The sequence below is a fragment of the Mixophyes fleayi genome, chromosome 6 (genome assembly GCF_038048845.1).
Source record: "Mixophyes fleayi isolate aMixFle1 chromosome 6, aMixFle1.hap1, whole genome shotgun sequence".
NCBI classification, from domain to species: domain Eukaryota; kingdom Metazoa; phylum Chordata; class Amphibia; order Anura; family Limnodynastidae; genus Mixophyes; species Mixophyes fleayi.
This window is the reverse complement of record NC_134407.1, coordinates 202,158,240-202,176,490: the sequence shown is the minus strand read 5'-3', so window position 1 is coordinate 202,176,490 and position 18,251 is coordinate 202,158,240. Positions and strand designations below refer to the sequence as shown.

Below are 18,251 nucleotides of genomic sequence, written 5' to 3'. Positions count from 1 at the left end.
AGATATTCACGACACCAATTTACAAATAAACGTGGTGGTGACCGATAGACAAGAACCAGTTGGTGGAACGCAAATGGAACGCAGTGCTGCTCTACCGTTTCTGGGTACGGAGGCTGCAGCAGGTCAAATGTTTCAATAAAGCAAAAGTGTTTAGAAGTTGTAAATAGCGGTTTGCAGTGCAGTACAAATAGCGGTAGCTAACAGTGGGTAATAAAACGTGACCGATGACCAATGGTTAAGTAACTGTGCTTCTTCTGTCACTCTCCTCATGAGCCTGCTAACCGATCTTCTGCCTCTAATATTGTCGTCAATGCGTGTGTGTGTAGTTGTCACTTGCTAATAAAGTTAGCGCGTTCAGTAAACAGTTGTCTGTGCCCCGGGTGATGATGGAACTTGTAGTTCCAGCTGCCGCTTCCGTCGCTGAGAGCAGCTCAGGGCAGTGCGGGACACGGATCAGAGCTGGTAGCTGTAGTGAGCGCAGTCAGTTGTCAGAGAGGGATGGAGGAAGCCGAGCTGGATGAGCTCCTACTGGAGGCCAAGGAGAGCATGGAGGCGGCCAGGAACTACAAGAAAGAGCTGCAACAGAGACTGCAGGGACTGACCCAGGCTAGGAGACAGGTGATACACCCGATATATTACAGAGACCCCCTCCCCTCCCTCTTATAGGGTAACCCTAATGTCAGAGCCCCCTATTTTAGGTATTGAGAGAGAAAGCTGCAACAGAGACTGCAGGTGTGACCCAGGAATCTGGGTAGACGCCCCCAATTAATTTGAGACCCCCCCTCAGAAACTACAAGACACAGCTGCAGCATAGACTGCAGTGGTGATTTAGGTAACACACTCTAATCTGTTTAAGAGACTTCCAGTATTGCTGAAAAACCCCAATATCAGAGATCCCCCTCTCAGGAGATATGAGACCCCCTGTATTACAGTAACTTATTATGCCAAACAATGGCTGTAGACACTAACTTGTTACTCCCCTAAAACCACTTTCTCCTACATTGGTTTAACCCCTATTTTTAGAGCATGTACCTATATATTTTTTTATAGATATCAGCTTAGCAGAGACTTCAGGGGCTCATAAATAGAGCTCTACTGGTGGGTCATGTTCAGAGCCTTTTATGTGTGTAAAACTAGGCTGGTGTGTATGTGTGTGTGTATATATATATATATATATATATATATATATATATATATATATATATATATATATATATATATATTTATTTATTTATTTTTGTCAGAAAAGCTCTCATTTCTCTGTGACACAGCAGCTACAGCATTATAAACATCCATTATACATTATGTGTGACTGGTGGAGTACTGCCTGACTGTTCATCAACATATTACTCTGCCTTTACGTTTAAGTTTTTTTTTTTTTTTTTTATCATTCACATCAGTCCCAGACAGAGTGGAGCTTACAACCTAAATGATCTAACACACTAATATTAACCTACCGGTCATTTAATGTCTGTGTCAGGGATGCGGCTTACGTTTCTATCAGGAAACAGACTAGAGCCAGCATGTATCAGAGAGCAGAGTATGCACACATGGGAACACTTATCAGATGGCCTCAAGTGGGGATGCTCGATGTTGGACATACCATTCCCCATACTGTCCTGATTAGCTTACATAATAATGATGGAGAATTAAACCACATTGTATATGAGAGCCCAATTACATCCTTCACCTTGCTTCACATATTGCTACATATAGCCAACTATCTATTTAATGTTTTTGTGAGTAATTTGTTAAAAAAAACATAATTGGTATTAATAAACACACTTTAAATGCTGCATCTATCACCATTATTTTTGGGATATCCTATGTGCTATTCCTAATACAGTTTACATGGCTTTAACCCCTTAACATCCAGATATATTTGCACCATAGGGAGCAGACCCATTTTCATGTATTTGTGATGTGTCAAATTTACTGGGAATAACTGTTTAATTTGAAATATACCATAGTCAATTTTATTAGGAGGGGGGACAAAAGCTTTGTAGAATATTGAACTAAATATATCTTTGTAATGTACATGGGAAGAAAAGTTTTTGAAGACTTCACATTAGAATGTAACATTAGTTACATTCACACAAATAGGCCAACCCCAAATCATTTTTGGCTACTCTTCCCAAGGTAGAGATAGCAAATATATATTTATTATACATATATAACTTATTTGTATATTTATATAGACTTAAATGTAATGGTTTTTTCTTTATCATTATGTTTAAAGCCAACCAGGGGAGTCCTTCAGGAGTTGGGGAAAAACTACCGATGGATTGCCCTAGTGCCAGCAATTATAGATCCATTGAAATCAAGATATAATAATAACAAGTAAGCAGCTTTCCTGTATCTACTAGTGCAGATTGGCATAGGCTCGGGTATCCTATACACTCTGCATTAGAATAATCAAGGAGGACAGCGCAGTGCAAAAGTGGCTTTGGAACCGCTGTGCATCTCTATTTGCAAAGTGCATTTTTAGGCGCCCTCCAAGGAATGTAATAATGCCAGTTCCAATGTCCTTTTTCATGATTACTTAGTGAGGCTGAACCAAGCAGTATTTTAGGGGAAACCTAAAATAGTGAAAGGATTGTTCTAGAGGGGTAAGAGGTCAGACTTTGAGGTGACTACTTTTGTACATGACGCCTCTTTAGATTTTTCCACTTTGCACACCCAGGCGCAGAGAAGTGACTTAACTTGTGGCAGCATCGCTTGAAACTAGAGAAGTAGGCGTGCCCCTTGATGTGTGGGATGCAGACCATCTAGGACAGTGTTGGCTAACTTGTGATACGCCAGGTGTTTGTGAAACTACAAGTCCCAGCATACCCTTCCAGCAATAAGCTGCTATATATTGGCAATGCATGCTGGGACTTGTAGTTTCACAACACCTGTAGTGTCACAGGTTAGCCAACACTGGCAAACAATCTTGCTTTATAAACTAGTCTCAACAATTTTCAATTTTGTTCACTCTGAGATTGTGAGACAGGGAACAGAATAAGATGGTTCCATGCCCCCATGACTGGACCCCCTTCCTCAGTCTATCGTTTACATTGATTTGCCAAAGGGTCTAGATCTATTTGGTCAATCCATATATTAGTCGGCAAAGTGAGCTTCCATTATACATTACTTAGCTGAGATAAAATTATAATATCAGACGTAGGCTTCAATAGGACAAAGTCCCCTGTATACTATCCATGGAATGATAGACTAGAAATTATTCTTTAACAAAGAATTATGTTCAATAAAGGAACCTTTTATGTATGGGAGCAAGTCTTGTTTTATTAGGTAATAGCTATTGAATTTGATGATACTGTTGTTAGACAATAGGAGACAAGTGAGATGTTATCTTCTGTTGAATGCTGGGTGTAACTAGGACAGATCCTGCCTGTTACCCCGGAATTTCGGCACTGACGTCCGCAGTGACTTCCCTGCTGCAGACCTGGTGTCTGACACTGAGTAGATTAATACTTGTCCTGATGTTACAGACAGAGCCCTGTGTGTGTGTCCCCCCTCCAACTGGTAATCAGGATAAATCGTCTAAAGAAACGGCACTAGTGACACATCCGCTTATCTACAGTCACAATCTAATACAGCTATCCATTATCTCGTCGCCCAGCGTTTCAGTTGTACCTGTGTACTGGGAGTTTAGTTATAACAGAGTATTGCTGTCAGTCATGTTGCTACAAGCTCTCTCCATTCCAGCAGAATGAAAGTATGAAGCTGAGTTCAGCCAAGTGCTGGTCCAGCTATTGTGCAAGATCAGGGAGATTAGTCTGTTTATAATATCTGTTTTATTTTACCTGGTTACAGAATGCATAGCTTGAAGGTCTTTCCAAATGCAGTTGATACAGATAATCCTCCTACTCAGCACAATATTGATTCATTTGGACAAAGAGACCCAGTTCTCCATTAAACACAATGTGTGTGGTTTTGCTACAAGTCCCCAAGGACGGTAGTATATATAGCGCAGCCAGCGTAGGCTGAGATGAGATATAACCATGTAATACAGTCACAGCCTGGCTTCCTGTCTTCCACTGTCACTCTGAATTGTTTATACAAACTTTTTTTGTGTTTTCCTGTCAGTTGCTGTTGCTGTAAAAAGACTCTACTGTGGTATTGTTATCACCCTACACGCACACTGTATAACTGAGTAGTGTGTGTTCTATTGGGACACTGATTCTACTAAGGGCCATAGAGCACAGTCCCCTCCGCACCTGTCAGTCAGTGCTGCTGTGTTCTCTTGCAGGATTCACAGCACAACAGAGGGCAGAAGGCAAAAAAAGTCTCAATAGAGATCGCCGCTTGCTCAACTGCCCAGAAATTGCACTGTTCATTTGCGATAACCGAGCACAATGGCCACGCATGACGTAGCATTTGTACAATCACGTCTTGCTCTAGCACCAAATATCCTGCCCTCTGGTTTTTTTTTTAAATAAAATCCTGGAAGTGCTACTAGCATTATAAGGTTCTAGAGTATGTAATCCGGACAGTCAACGTGAACGTTCTGCTGTGCGCTAATATTAAGAGTGCCAAACAGAAGGATAAATTACCCATCGATTAGAACATATACGTTTATTTCACCAACAAACATGTTTAGTGGCTCCAAACCAAATTAAGCTTCTTATTGTAGCAAAATTCATGCTATCTTTTAAAAAAAACAAAACCCACCCACCTATGATGTTAGGTAAGTGTTTCCACTTGATGATGGGATTGCCAGGAGCTTCCTAAATTCGATGACCATGTGCTTCAGCATTCCAGGCCTCTCCTTGTTGGCCATGAAAACACACTAATGAAACCCAAGTTGTTCACAGCCTTGATTATTTATTATTTTATTTTTATTTGCCAATTACTTATTAGCTGGATATTGTTCACTGGAACTGATCACTGACTTTATTACTTTACGGTAGTGTAGCCGGGCAAGAACGTTCATGAATTATTTTTTAGGTTTAATGAATTGCATTTGTGTTTTTGTTTTTTTGTTTTTGTTTTTTTGAACCCCTAGGAAATAGTTTTTGTTATAGTGACCATACAGTTAACATTTTTCACATATAAACTATTTAGAGCATTCATGTGAACAAATATTTGTTTATTTGCCATCAGTTACAGGTTACATGAATCAGTTTATATATTTACTTGTCATATGTCATTTTCCAGAATCGAATTGGACTCCCTCTCTCTCCCTCTCTCTCCCTCTCTCTCCCTCTCTCTCCCTCTCTCTCCCTCTCTCTCCCTCTCTCTCCCTCTCTCTCCCTCTCTCTCCCTCTCTCTCCCTCTCTCTCCCTCTCTCTCCCTCTCTCTCCCTCTCTCTCCCTCTCTCTCCCTCTCTCTCCCTCTCTCTCCCTCTCTCTCCCTCTCTCTCCCTCTCTCTCCCTCTCTCTCCCTCTCTCTCCCTCTCTCTCCCTCTCTCTCCCTCTCTCTCCCTCTCTCTCCCTCCCCCTCTCCCTCCCCCTCTCTCCCCCCCTCTCTCCCCCCCTCTCTCCCCCCCTCTCTCCCCCCCTCTCTCCCCCCCTCTCTCCCCCCCTCTCTCCCCCCCTCTCTCCCCCCCTCTCTCCCCCCCTCTCTCTCCCCCTCTCTCCCTCCATACATATACACATTTTTTTTATTTTCATGGTTTTAGAATTGTGAACGGCATGATACATTTTTGGATGTAGTCTACTTGGTTTTTTTTTCTTAATTTTATTTATTTTAATTACTTTGTGCAGATGGGTGTTTCTAAACAAGGGAACATGATTTTTTTTTTTCTAGTAAGGAGGTTAGTTAGGTTTTGAAAGAGTCTTTAATCCCGTTTGTGGTTAAATACATAAAATTCTAGGTTTTCATCAGTTATTTTTCCTTCTTATTGGTACTTTGATAAAAAGTTTCCCCTGTTGCACCACTCCTATAGGTCTTATGTGTACATGTTGACAGACATTTGTGTCATATTTCGCATGAAGCCCTGAGATAAATTTGTTGAGCTTGTGATCTAAACCAAGAAAAATGTCTGACTCGTCTGTGATCTGCTCACATGACTGAAACTGCTAAAAACGTTTATAGCCTCAACACTGTTTAGGAGGAGACTGTAATCCTATTATTAAGGCAACAACTAGGCATCTCTTTAGAATTGAGTAAAAAATCATCTTCAGCTATTTATATAGCGCCACTAATTCCGCAGCGCTGTACAGAGAACTGATTCACATCAGTCCCTGCCCCAGTGGAACTTACAATCTAAATTCACAAACGCACACAGACACACACACACGTCAATTTATAGCAGCCAATTAACCTACCAGTATGTTTTTGGAGTGTGGGAGGAAACACAGGAAGAACATACAAACTCCTCACAGATAAGACCATGGTCGGGAATTGAACTCATGACACCAGTGCTGTGAGGCAGGAGTGTTAATCACTGTGCTGCCCTAAAAATAAAGTTTTACTGTAAGAGTAGTAGATGCTTGGGTCGGACTTCCTGCATATGTGGTTGGAATACAACAGTAGGTTAATGTAAAACATTTCATTGTCATTTTTCATACAATCTGCATTTGGTTAATTTATGATTAACTCTCACTGAGGTGGTAATTGCTTTTCTGTGTTTCTATGATGAGTTGTCCCCATCTTTTCTGTGTCTATAATGAACACCCCCTTCCCCTCTACTTCACCACAGCCTCCCCTGGATTCCTATAGGCCTAATACAGTATTAACTCCAGCCCCCCATACTTTCCTAATGATATCTGATGCAAGTGAAAAAGCGGAAACTGCTGTTAAGCTGCAGTGACCTCACTGGCCCCGCCCCTCTGTATGAATCTCTATGCATTCATTTGTGCACAGCTAGTCTGCAAAGCTGTCGCTCACTCTCCACATAACATGGCAGCTTCAGAGCGGCCATACTTAAGCATTAACACTTGAGTTATTTCATGTATGCTATGAAGCTGAGCAATATATAGCCTTTCTTATATATTATGTCAGATTGTGGCTTTACTCGCTCTTTAAGCACCCACCTTGTGCTAATGTAACATACATAGTGACTGGCTGTCTTGTGCGCCAAGTCAGGTGAATTGCCCAGCTCTCACCTCTTGCACAAACTCGCCTTCATCTACCATCCCCCTCCCCCAGGGAGGAAACTTTGCTTAACCAGACTCCTTCCTGTGTAAGTTTCAGTAAAATCATGAAAGTTCTGAGCGCCTTTCATCATTTCCTGTAAGCTGCCCATCTCCGAGGCTGATTCCTACACGCCACAATTTAAGGATATGCAGAATTATAGAGACAGAGATTTCCAGTAAATTAATGTCACATTTCCCCTATTTCTATTATGAGGCTTCAAGAGAACATATAGTTTGTTTATTTATTTTTTTAATTAAGATAATTATTCCTTGTGCCTCAATATTTTACATGTTATAATTGTGAATATTTAATATGAACTCTCATGTAAAGTACCTTGTATATTCAGTGTAGTGTGTTCTTGTTTTTTGTTTTTTTGGGACTTGTGCATTTTGAAAAGGACATGTCAAAATGTGGACACATAGTCTAAGTATTCGTTATCCGCTTATTCCGTGAAGTAGAAATGGACAGCTGGTACTCCTAGCCTAATAGCTCGCTATGTCTCGCTGACTGTCCGCTCTGAAGGCGCAGTGTGGCGGTCCGTCTCCTGATTTCTAACCTGTTTGTACATGTGATAATCCAGAATTTATGAGTGATCAGCTTATAGCGCCTGTATGATCCCAGGGTTCTACCGTTCAGGTTTATTGAACATTTGACCATATTCAGTTTTGTCTCAGAATGGCTGCGGTTTATGTTCTAATACCTTTGTAGAGTCGTGATGATGTTGTTATTGTTTAAAAAAAAAGAAAAAAGTAAAATATATATTTGTGTGTTTTCTGAAGTATGTCTCAGTTCTAACGTTGTCTCCCTAGATTAAAGAGAGCGCGGCTCAGACACGGGACACTCTGCAGCAACATTTCCAGGACATGAAGAGCGGGGTGTCCAAGATGATGGACGAAAGGCTGGTCATTCTCCTGCAACAGGTGGAAGCCATTGAGCGTGAGAATATTAAACCACTGGATGATTGTCAGAAGCTGCTGGAACATGGGGTCAGCACAGCGGAGGATCTGCTCAGAGACGGTGGGTATGGGCAGGAATTCTTTCATTTCCTACTGCTGGAACTTTATTCAGAAGTTCGGTTTATAGATGCTTATCATACTAGTTCCTCTTCATTGACTGATCATGTTACCGTTGTCTCTCTGGAGAACAGACCTTCTCCTGTTTCATCTAAATAAACCTCAGGAACTTGCAGATGGTAGATGACTGGTGCACATTGAACAAAATAATGTGTGTTGAGCAGGAGCCTAACTAGCTCTAGAACAGGGAAGTCCAAGTTCAATCCTCAAAGGATACCAACAGGTCATGTTTTCAGGATTTCTGTCTGTAGAAACAGGTGCGACAGTTACTGACCCAGCCAAATAGATGAACTCACCTATGCATGATTAAAGAAATGCTGAATACACGAACGGTTGGTTGCACTGGAGGATTGAACTTGGACACCTTTTGTTCTAGACTATACATTGGGCCCCAAGAACTTGAATCTAAGATTCATTACCTGTCATGGTCAAATCCAACAACAGAAGAGCACAATATCGGTGAGGCCTGGCAATGTGCATCTAATGACCACTCTGCTCATCTGAGCATGCCTAAGGGTTGGCACGTGCTCAGTGAAGCACCGATTGAGCTTGGTTCCATCACAGTGCATGCCCAGTGCCCCATGTATACTAAGAAGAGCAGAGCAGGGCCTCCTGGAACAGCCAAGGCTTCTGGGTATAGAGAGGACCAATCTGGCAGCCCTTATTTCCCGGGTGTGACAGGGACTGGCAGCTGTCCTCTCGCTTATGGACCACTTGCTGGCACTAGCTCCACAATGTCTGGGGATAACAAACTTGCAGAATGGTTCTCAACAAATAGAGTTCAATCTCTGATGATTAACTTTACTCTGTAAACCTCTTTGTACTAACCCCTTCCAGTCTTTAGGGACATATAGAGCTCCGGACGTAATAGTATATTTTGTGTGTGTTCGTTGGCCCTCTGCACAGTGCCGCTACCAGCATTTGCTATAGGCGGGCACAGCACAAATATGAAGCAGGGTGCGCTACGATCAGTCTTGGCATCTTTTACAGCTCTTTTTTACTTTTACAATAAAACAATCAGAGTAAAAATTTACAGGATACATACATAGGATCACGGGGTGAGTTGGAGGGAATAACCGGAAGAGAGTGAGTCACGGCGGGCTTAACCTTCATTGACCTTGTCAGATACCTGCCTCTCCTTTAACCTGGGCATCTGGTGGGGGACAGAAGGAGTAAAATTAAAAATACTCCTGACCAAAGTCTTTACTTTGTTCATCCATAGTTGGGTACGGTTAACCTTATCACACCTGCCCCTAGCAGATTAGGGTTCATTAGGTGTGAGATTGATCTCATTATATAGATCATGGTTTGTGGTGAAAAGGGTTTATGTGCTGGATATAATTTAATTAATATTGTGCAATTCATTTTCTCTCCAGGAGAGGTCGCTGTGTCCTGTAAAACTGGGGAACTTGAGAATTTGTGTAATTTCACCAACAAAGCTCTTCACATCCAGCTGGACAGGTGAGATTGCTGTAGAAAACTCGGATTCTCCCAGGTTTTCAGGTTTTGACCTGAGGCGGGTGATACAAAACATCCCTGAATATTGGACCAGTGGGCGGAGGTTGGGCAGTTTGTCAATTGTTTACTCTAACAATATTGTGTCTGTTCAGTTTACCAGAAGTTCCCTTGTTGGTGGACGTCCCCTGTCTCTCTGCTCAGCTGGATGACTCATTCCTCTCTGTAGCTAGAGATAACATCTCCAAACACGGTACTGTGGCATCGAGGCCTCCGGTACAGATAGAAGAGTTGATTGAGAGGCCCGGGGGTATTCTGGTGAAGTGGTGCAAGGTTTGTACATTATGAATAAGTACATTTTTCACAGGGATAAACCTCCCATCATGAGTGATACTAGAAACCAGCACATTACAGTCCACCTCGTTGGTCATTATCGCTTTGTCACATCATCATCATTTATTTATATAGCGCCAACATATTCCGTAGCGCTTTACAGTTGGGGACAAACATAGTAAACTTATAAACATACAGGGTAAAACAGACCAAGAGGTGAGACGGCCCTGCTCGCAAGCTTACAATCTATTGGACAATGGGAGTTTGACACATGAGGTTAAGTCTACATTTGCAGTCGGCCCAGCCAGATTGCAAAGGTAAAAGTGACTCATAAGCTAAATGATCCTGTTGCACAACAATGTTGGTCAAGGGGTAGTTGTATAACAGGTGGTAATAGGGTAATGTAGTGAGGTTAAGATGGTGCTTGAGGAATATTATAAGCTTGTCTGAAGAGGTGGGTTGTCAGAGAGCGCTTGAAAGCTTGTAGACTAGAGGAGAGTCTTATTGTGCGAGGGAGAGAATTCCATAGAGTGGGTGCAGCCCGGAAAAAGTCCTGTAACCGGGAATGGGAGGATGTAATGAGGGTGGATGAGAGACGTAAATCTTGTGCAGAACAGAGTTGCTGAGTTGGGAGATATTTTGTGACAAGAGAGGAGATGTATGTTGGTGCAGCTTTGTTGATGGCCTTGTAGGTTAGTAAAAGTATTTTATATTGGATTCGGTAGAAAACAGGCAACCAGTGTAGAGACATACAGAGTGATTCAACAGAGGAATAACGATTTGCAAGGAAAATCAATCCTGCCGCAGTGTGCAAAATAGATTGTAGGGGTTTGAGTCTTTTTGGGAAGACCAGTAAGGAGTCACATCTTTGTTATCTGTTCGTCTCAGGTGGACGATGACTTTGTGGCCCAGGACTACCGACTGCAGTATCGCAAGAATTCCTCCGGCCACTTTGAGGAAGCCTACGTGGGCTCCGAGTGCGAGTTCATAGTGCTACAGATTGACCCCAACGTAGACTATCAGTTCAGGGTATGCGCCCGAGGAGATGGGCGACAGGAATGGAGCCCATGGAGTGTGCCGCAGCTTGGCTACACCTGTCTAATCCCACATGGTAAGTCCTGATACTGATCCTGCTAATTTCTCCGCTAACGGGAAACTACTTTTTCATTTTCTCAAGGTGATTAGACTGGTGCTGGGAAATAGTTAATCATTATTGTAGTCTGGGTAAGTGTCAGTGTAAAAATAAACATTCTAAATGCTTGGTAGTGAAACCTAGTGTAGGTTTTTGCAAATTCCTTAATCAAGTGTCAGACACTAATAATGGAGCAGTCTTCGGAGAGCCTGACAAGACCTGTCGGTTGTTAGATGCTGAGGGGGTGTTTATAATGAAAAATGAACTGTTCTACACCCCCTGCCTTTACCACGATGCAATGGACACACACAATGTTTGGTTATTGTTTGGTATTTCTCTGGTAGAGTGGAACCCTGGATTAGAAGGCTACAGTTTGAGCAGCCGGAGGAACATCGCTCTGCGAAACGATACATCGTGCCATGGCGTCCTCTACTCCAAAACTGCCACATACTTTCCTGGTCAAACGCTGACTTTCAGGTAAAAGCTGATGGATCACTTACCTCGTTGCCTAAGAGGCTGTTTGGTGTTCTACTGCTCCACCTTCATCAGGAGTTCCTAACTTGCCCAAGCCAAGCTCCGTCCCTATTGACCAACTTAATGCAGTAGAGCAATGGTCTGAGGGTGTTACCGGAGGAGACAAGGTCTGATGTCCCTTGCATCTAATAACCTATCCCCCTCCCCCCCTCCTCTCATGCGCAGGGTTGAGACCGCTGGACAGCTAGATAAGAGAGACAGCATTGGAATTTGTGTGGAGAAGGAGAGTGGATATGATTCCTTACAGAGAGACAAGGCTGTGTGTATTAGCACAAGTGGTGAGTGCATATCTGGGAAACCTCTGGGTGTAGCTACTAATCATGCTGGTCATACAGTGTTGTTTTTTATGCATTAGTAAAATGTATTAATGTATGTTTCAAAGCGATGAACTTTACCATTCAGTAATGGTAAAGTTCACAGATGTCTTGTATCTAAAAAGGCAGAGGGCCCTGGGCAAAAATGTTGTTTTTTTGTTTTGTTTTTTTATGTATTTATTTACTTTGGCATCCTTGTACACTTTTACAGTGCTTGATAGTATGTCTACAGAGAAATATTCTCACCTGTCCTATGTGATGCTTACTTATAAACTTGGATGTCCCCAAGAAATTAGTCTTTATATTAGCTTCCGCTTCCTTTTCCCGGGGTCTCTGCATGGGTGTGACATGTCTGTCTTGCAGGAGTCTGCATCTAAGACGGGATGTGCTAAGATTCCCTTCTTGTTGGTACACCATTACATCTGGGGGAATGCCAGAATAAATTACCTGTAGGATAACTGGGCCCCCTCATTTCTTCATTTCTAGCTGTGTCCCCCACTGCCTCAGGCCGCATCCGCGGGATAGACCCTCAGTAACGCAGTGACCCAAGTGCTTTGGGGGAATTTAGAGGGAAGCCTTGAAGAACTCTGAACACAGCAAGTCCATCCAGTTACCTGGAGGTCCGAGAGATGGGAGTTCACCCGCTCCTATTTAGCGACACCTGGTTGCTTTTTCTTGTATAATCTCTGGTTGCTCAGCGTCATCATCTGGGGGTACTGTCTATCATTCTCTGAGCTCCCCTTTCTCTGTCACGGTTTGCAGGAAAGCCTGTTTGTCACTGTCCAGAGGCTTTTCAAGGAAGCTGTAATCTGTTTAGTCTGGGGACACAAAAAGGAAGGTGTTTTTACTCTAATCTTTTCCTGTTGCCCCAAAGAAACGGTTTCTTTAAATGAAGCCTGTGCATCATTTTGGTCTGTGGTCGAGGCCATGAGAGAAGGGGAGGATTTGGGCATCCTTAGACTTGGACACATCCGCACATCCCTATAGATTATAATCCATGCATGTGCCTGAGGACTATGGTCTTGACTCTGGAAACAGTTCCTTACATGCAGTTCCATATGATCTTCATTCCAAATCCGCTCTCGTGCTTGTGGTGCAGGCCTCTATGGTATTGTGCAAACCCTATTTGTCTCCCTCCAAGGGTTCTTGCCTCCCTTAGGTTAAAGATGGATCAGTCCCATCTATCGGAGAGAACATTCTTCTCGGTTTCTTCTTAGTAGGTGTCGCAGAAGTTGCCTTTCCAGGGAGGAAGGAAGGTTATTATCCCCAGTCCACTCTATTAATCAATGTCTTGGAGTTTGGTACCTTTCACAAAGTAGCCAAGGTCTAGACAGACAATACTACTGCAGTGTCCTACCTGACTAAGTGTCTCTGGTTCTGCGGTGGGCAAAGAGGTTCAGTCCAGTCATTTTAGCTATCAACATTTCAAGAGTACAATTCGGAGGCAGATTTCTAGAGTAGCCTTAACCACCGTGAACGGCCTTTCCATCCTGAGATATTTCAGGATCTAGTTATCATCACCAATTATTTTATATAGCGCCACTAATTCCGCAGCGCTGTACGGAGAACTCGCTTATATCAGTCCTTGCCACATTGAGGCTTGCAGTCTAAATTTCCTTACACACACAGACTAGGGTCAATTTGTTAGCAGCCAATTAACCTTTGGAGTGTGGGAGGAAACCGGAGCACCCGGAGGAAACCCACGCAAACACGGAGAGAACATACAAACTTCTCACAGATAAGGCCATGGTCAGGAATTGAACTCATGACCCCAGTGCTGTGAGCACAGACGCTTTATAACATGGTTTTTGTATCTCCTGTCCCTGGGATAACTCAAGGTGCACGTTTTCTGGTGCTTCACCTCGAGACCTTAAACTTGTTCTGAAGGCTATAGAGGGCACTCCATTTCAGCCCCTTAGTTTGGTACCCCAAGCTTCACTTGAAAGGTAGTCTTTCAAATCCAGTTCTCTGCCTCTGTAGGTGGACATAGACCAGCTCAGAAGAAATGCTCTGTCTGTTCTACGCTGCTCCTTATTGAGCTCCTCTCTTTGTTTGGCTAATGGTGAACTGAGGAGGTGGGTTATAAGGGAGAGGAGTCATTGGTTAATTCACAGTGTCCTGACTCCTAGGTTTTAATCACAACAAAGAAGGCATGGCACTATGAAAAAAGAAAATGCCCTTTTTAAATGTGTTCTTTTTTTTTTTTTAAACTTCACTAGACACCCCCCCCCGCAAGTTGTGTTTCATTTGTGCCGTCCAACTATTTATTTATGTAATTGTGTCTCTTATAGGGGCTGTGTATGTGAATGGTAAGGAGATGACCAATCAGCTGCCTCCGGTCTCCCCCGGATCCACCATCACATTTGACATGGAAATAGTCAACTTGGGCCCTACGAACAACAACGATAGTCTGTACCAGAAACACAGGGTGACTATTGGTTCCAGCAATCGGGAGGTGGTCTTCGATTGGCTGCTGGAGCAGTCATGTGACTCTCTCTATTTTGGATGTTCATTTTTTCACCCCTGCTGGAAGGTTCTGGTGTTTTAATAGGCCGATATTTCACATAAGGCCCATCGATCTGTCCTGAGAATTTTTGGGTTTTCTTTGTTGATCAGAGCAGCTGTGAAAAGTCGCACGTATCGGATCTATTCCTAATTAGTGATAATCCTTCTACAAGTTGCAATTCCACTGTGATTCTGGTTAGCAACCAGTCCAGCCGATCATTTCATCCACAGCTGTTTACTGATCACATCATAAATAGATGGATGTTTTTATTTTATGTGCATAGAGGCAGTGTGTGTTATACAGTCCTGGGGATAACTGTATCAAGCTGAGAGTTTTCTGGTGCGTTTGAAAAACCAATCAGATTCTAGCTATCATTTATTTAGTACATTCTACAAAATGACAGCTGGAATCTGGTTGGTTGCTATAGGCAACATCTCCACTTTTTCAAACCCGCAGCTTGATAAATTTACCCCCAGGACTTTTCTTAGGACTGTAACCTCTTCCATAACCTCATTCATTAGATGAGATCCAGCACTATTCTAAAGTAGATATAGTAAATGATCATCTGTCTTTCATGGACATAAAGTGAAAAAAAACGGATGCAGACTATAGTAACACAACAATGTCGTGTTGGGTAAAAATAAGCCACACCTTAGTGTAACTGGCATATTTAAAGACCATCTTTCTAGGTGTTGTGTAAAATGAATAGATCAATGACCAGTGTAATATATTTAAATTAGGGACTAATCCGGATAAAACCAAGTCGGACCTTTCTCACCTTTTATGACCTTTCAACCAACAGATCTCAAATAAAAAAACAAATAGATACTGTTTAGGGAAATAGAAATAAAAACCAACAGTTACCCTAGTTGCATAAGTATGCACACCCTTGTATAATGGGGCTGTAGCGGTGTTCTGAGTTAACCAATCAAATTCATGTCCAAAGGTAATTGGCGTACATCTACCAGCAGGGAAAGTGATTGTGATTAGCCCCAGATAAAGATTCGCTGTTCCTGTAGGCTTTCCTTTGTTTCCTTGGTTGCGTCAAGAATAGGTTAGCCATAGGCCACAAGGAGCAATCAAAATAAAAGAAGAAAATTGCTTTACTTTGATGTTCCGATCACCTTTTTCTGAAGTTCCTGTAATGCTCTGAGTACAGCTTTGCATGCAGTTTAAAAAGAGAAGAGGATTTCCTGCTAGATTGGAGGATTGCAGATTGCGACATTTTCTTCATCATCAACATTTATTTATATAGTGCCAGCAAATGCCGTAGCGCATTTTTTTCTTATTTACCTAACCTAATTCCACATACAACTTTTTTTTTTTTTCTTCCATTTTTGGTTGAGGTTCTGTTAATTTACCTTGCATACAAATTACTTTGCTTAATAGATATTCATGTTAACTTATTGCAAAGAGCAGGGCTACCCTAACTGTGTGTAGGTGACAGATGACATTTAAGAGTTGATATCGTGTTCTTTTTTTTTAGTCGTATTGTGATCCAGTTTCCCCCCCACACGTTAATATACATGATACGATACAAGTGCCTTATCACTCTTACCTCCAGCATTAACAGCTCTTGGGACTCCTCCTTCTGGTGTGTCTCCAGATTGTAGCTCAGGGCTTTTTAAATCTATTATTGTGAGAACAAATGTATTTTTTATAGATAAGAAAGAAGATTTATTTTACATACTGTATGTTTCTATAGTGGTTTTCTATCATTGTTTTATGTTTTAGAATGTGCATGTTACTTTCAGCTGTGGTACTGTATTATTCTATATTGTCCAGGCAGATGGGAGAAATGTCCCATTAATTTAACTAATCGGTCAAGTGACCAGGGTGGGCACAATATGGCAAAACGCGTCACATTTTCTGTTCTAAAACGGTTTGCCCGGTTAGAGTTCGTAATTTGAATGCAGAATATGTAATTGTTTTGGTTTATAATCTCACCTGCATACAGAGAAGCTAGTTTCTCAACATAAATGTATTTATTACCAGGAATGGCAATTAAATTCTACCAGAGCGTCCAGCAGTCTCCTCATGTAAAATTATGGACTGATCACTCAGGCTTAGCAGACTAATGGAGTTTGAGAATAGTGTCCTCTAGCTCAAAATATTTATTTTGAACAATTTAGAACCCTCATGAACCTGAACAAGATTATGGAAATAGATATTTAGGTATCCCGTGTTCAGTTTCAAAAACTATTTATTAAGATAGACCTATTGGAGCCGATATAGAGTTGACTGCGATTGCTCCCAAAAACGTAGGCACAAATTTTGTTCACTAAAAAAAGCTGCAATATGAGCATATGCAAAGCTGCAAAATACAAGTAGGTTTGCAACAGGCAGACTTCACACCCCTGCTTATAAAATATGTATTTACTATTGGGCATCAATAAACTTCAAAAACGTCTCTAATGCTCATCAGGATGACCTTTCTGGGCGTAAGTGCCAGCTTCATGTAAATCTACATAGGTGTGCCCCCATGTTCCTGGGCACATGCAGAGTGATTTGAGTGTACTCTGCATCAGCCGCATTGTTTTTAATTCTATTTCAGTATGTCCTTTTAAAATCCCCTATGGCGCTAACGTATGAACAGTTCCATGTGGATGAGGATGACGATAAACATAAATAGATGGCAACCACAGTGTAAAGATTGCACTGTATATAACACATACATTACTCTTTTACAATAAAATACTCCCCCCCCCCCCCCCCCCCCCCATGTTTAACATGGATTATTTATATTACAGGATGTTTTAAGCCTGTTTTGATGTCCATGTCCAACATCCATAAATGTTTGCAATATATGTAGTTACGTAACATATCTGCTGCCACCAAACTCTGACTTGTACTTTGATAGATGAATTCACAGAGCTGTGTGTAGAAACTTAAACATTCTCGAAGATCCATTAAAATGTTAAGACAAAGCTTTACCTTGACGGTTCAGAACGCAGCGTGCTGGATTTTACATGTGTTTATGGATTTTTCAAACGTGAACATTCCGAAACCTTTCCTGCCTGGATTTAATATTTCTGTGTGAAGCACCATGACTGTTGTGTATGCGACTCCTCTGTACTACCGATGCTTTACTGTGATTGGACAATAATATTTTGTTGCCGTGTGCAGATATATTTATTTAGCATCTCCTTTTTTCAGATGAGGGGTACCCTTATTTTATATTTTTTTGGGCTATTTGTACTCCAGTTTAAACCCTTTTAATGACAGAAATGCACACATTTCTCCTTTTTTTTTTGTCTCGTTTTCCAGGGTATGAAATTCTGTTCTTTTATGATCTTAAAGCGATGGTTTCCCACAGTTGGTCATCCCTCCTCTGTGTGCTTGCCAACATTGACAGGGAGATGTGACTGAACCAGGTTTATTCCACACTGTGAATATATAATTTAAACCCCACTGTACCAAAGTGGCTGGCAAGGTTCTTGTGACCCCAGCTAGTGACCGGCCTCCAGGTCAGACTGTCTTGTATTACTAATATTAATAAAATATTTTACTTTAAATATGTCTCGGATCACCTGTTATTGTCTGCGTTTTTTAAAAAAAAATTAAATTAAAAGTTGTTCTGCGTGATATTGAGGGGTGTTCAGTTTTGATATGCACCTGTGGCCCTTGTGCTTAGAAGAGAATTCCCACTTTATTCATTAGTTTTGGAGAATAATATATTGTGATTACTGAACGGATGTCTCTCTTTCAAAACCTTTTTCACCTTGAACTGAAGAAAGCACACCTTGTTGAGTGGTAGAAACACCTTCTGTAGTCTGGTGTCCAGTATAAAGCAGAGGAAAACCATCCTCTGACGGAACCAA

The 18,251-nt window shown here is 41.8% G+C and overlaps 1 protein-coding gene across 1 annotated transcript; it reads left to right on the top strand.

The window, feature by feature from the left end:
- The first annotated feature begins 392 nt into the window (after window positions 1-392).
- CRLF3 (cytokine receptor like factor 3) lies at window positions 393-17,945 on the top strand. The gene is made up of 8 exons (XM_075178074.1): window positions 393-618; window positions 7,893-8,100; window positions 9,533-9,617; window positions 9,767-9,944; window positions 10,833-11,055; window positions 11,421-11,553; window positions 11,776-11,888; window positions 14,216-17,945. The coding sequence occupies exons 1-8, from the start codon at window positions 499-501 to the stop codon at window positions 14,470-14,472; spliced, it is 1,317 nt and encodes a 438-aa protein (XP_075034175.1). The 5' UTR covers window positions 393-498; the 3' UTR covers window positions 14,473-17,945.
- The last annotated feature ends 306 nt before the right edge of the window (window positions 17,946-18,251 follow it).

What these genes read in the sequence shown, in the direction of transcription:
- CRLF3 (XM_075178074.1), top strand. Translation starts at nt 499, where the DNA reads ATGGAGGAAGCCGAGCTGGATGAGCTCCTACTGGAGGCCAAGGAGAGC. An exon ending in TTCTGGTGAAGTGGTGCAAG is followed by an intron (nt 9,945 to 10,832) that starts GTTTGTACATTA and finishes TGTTCGTCTCAG; the next exon opens with GTGGACGATGACTTTGTGGC. An exon ending in CACCTGTCTAATCCCACATG is followed by an intron (nt 11,056 to 11,420) that starts GTAAGTCCTGAT and finishes TTTCTCTGGTAG; the next exon opens with AGTGGAACCCTGGATTAGAA.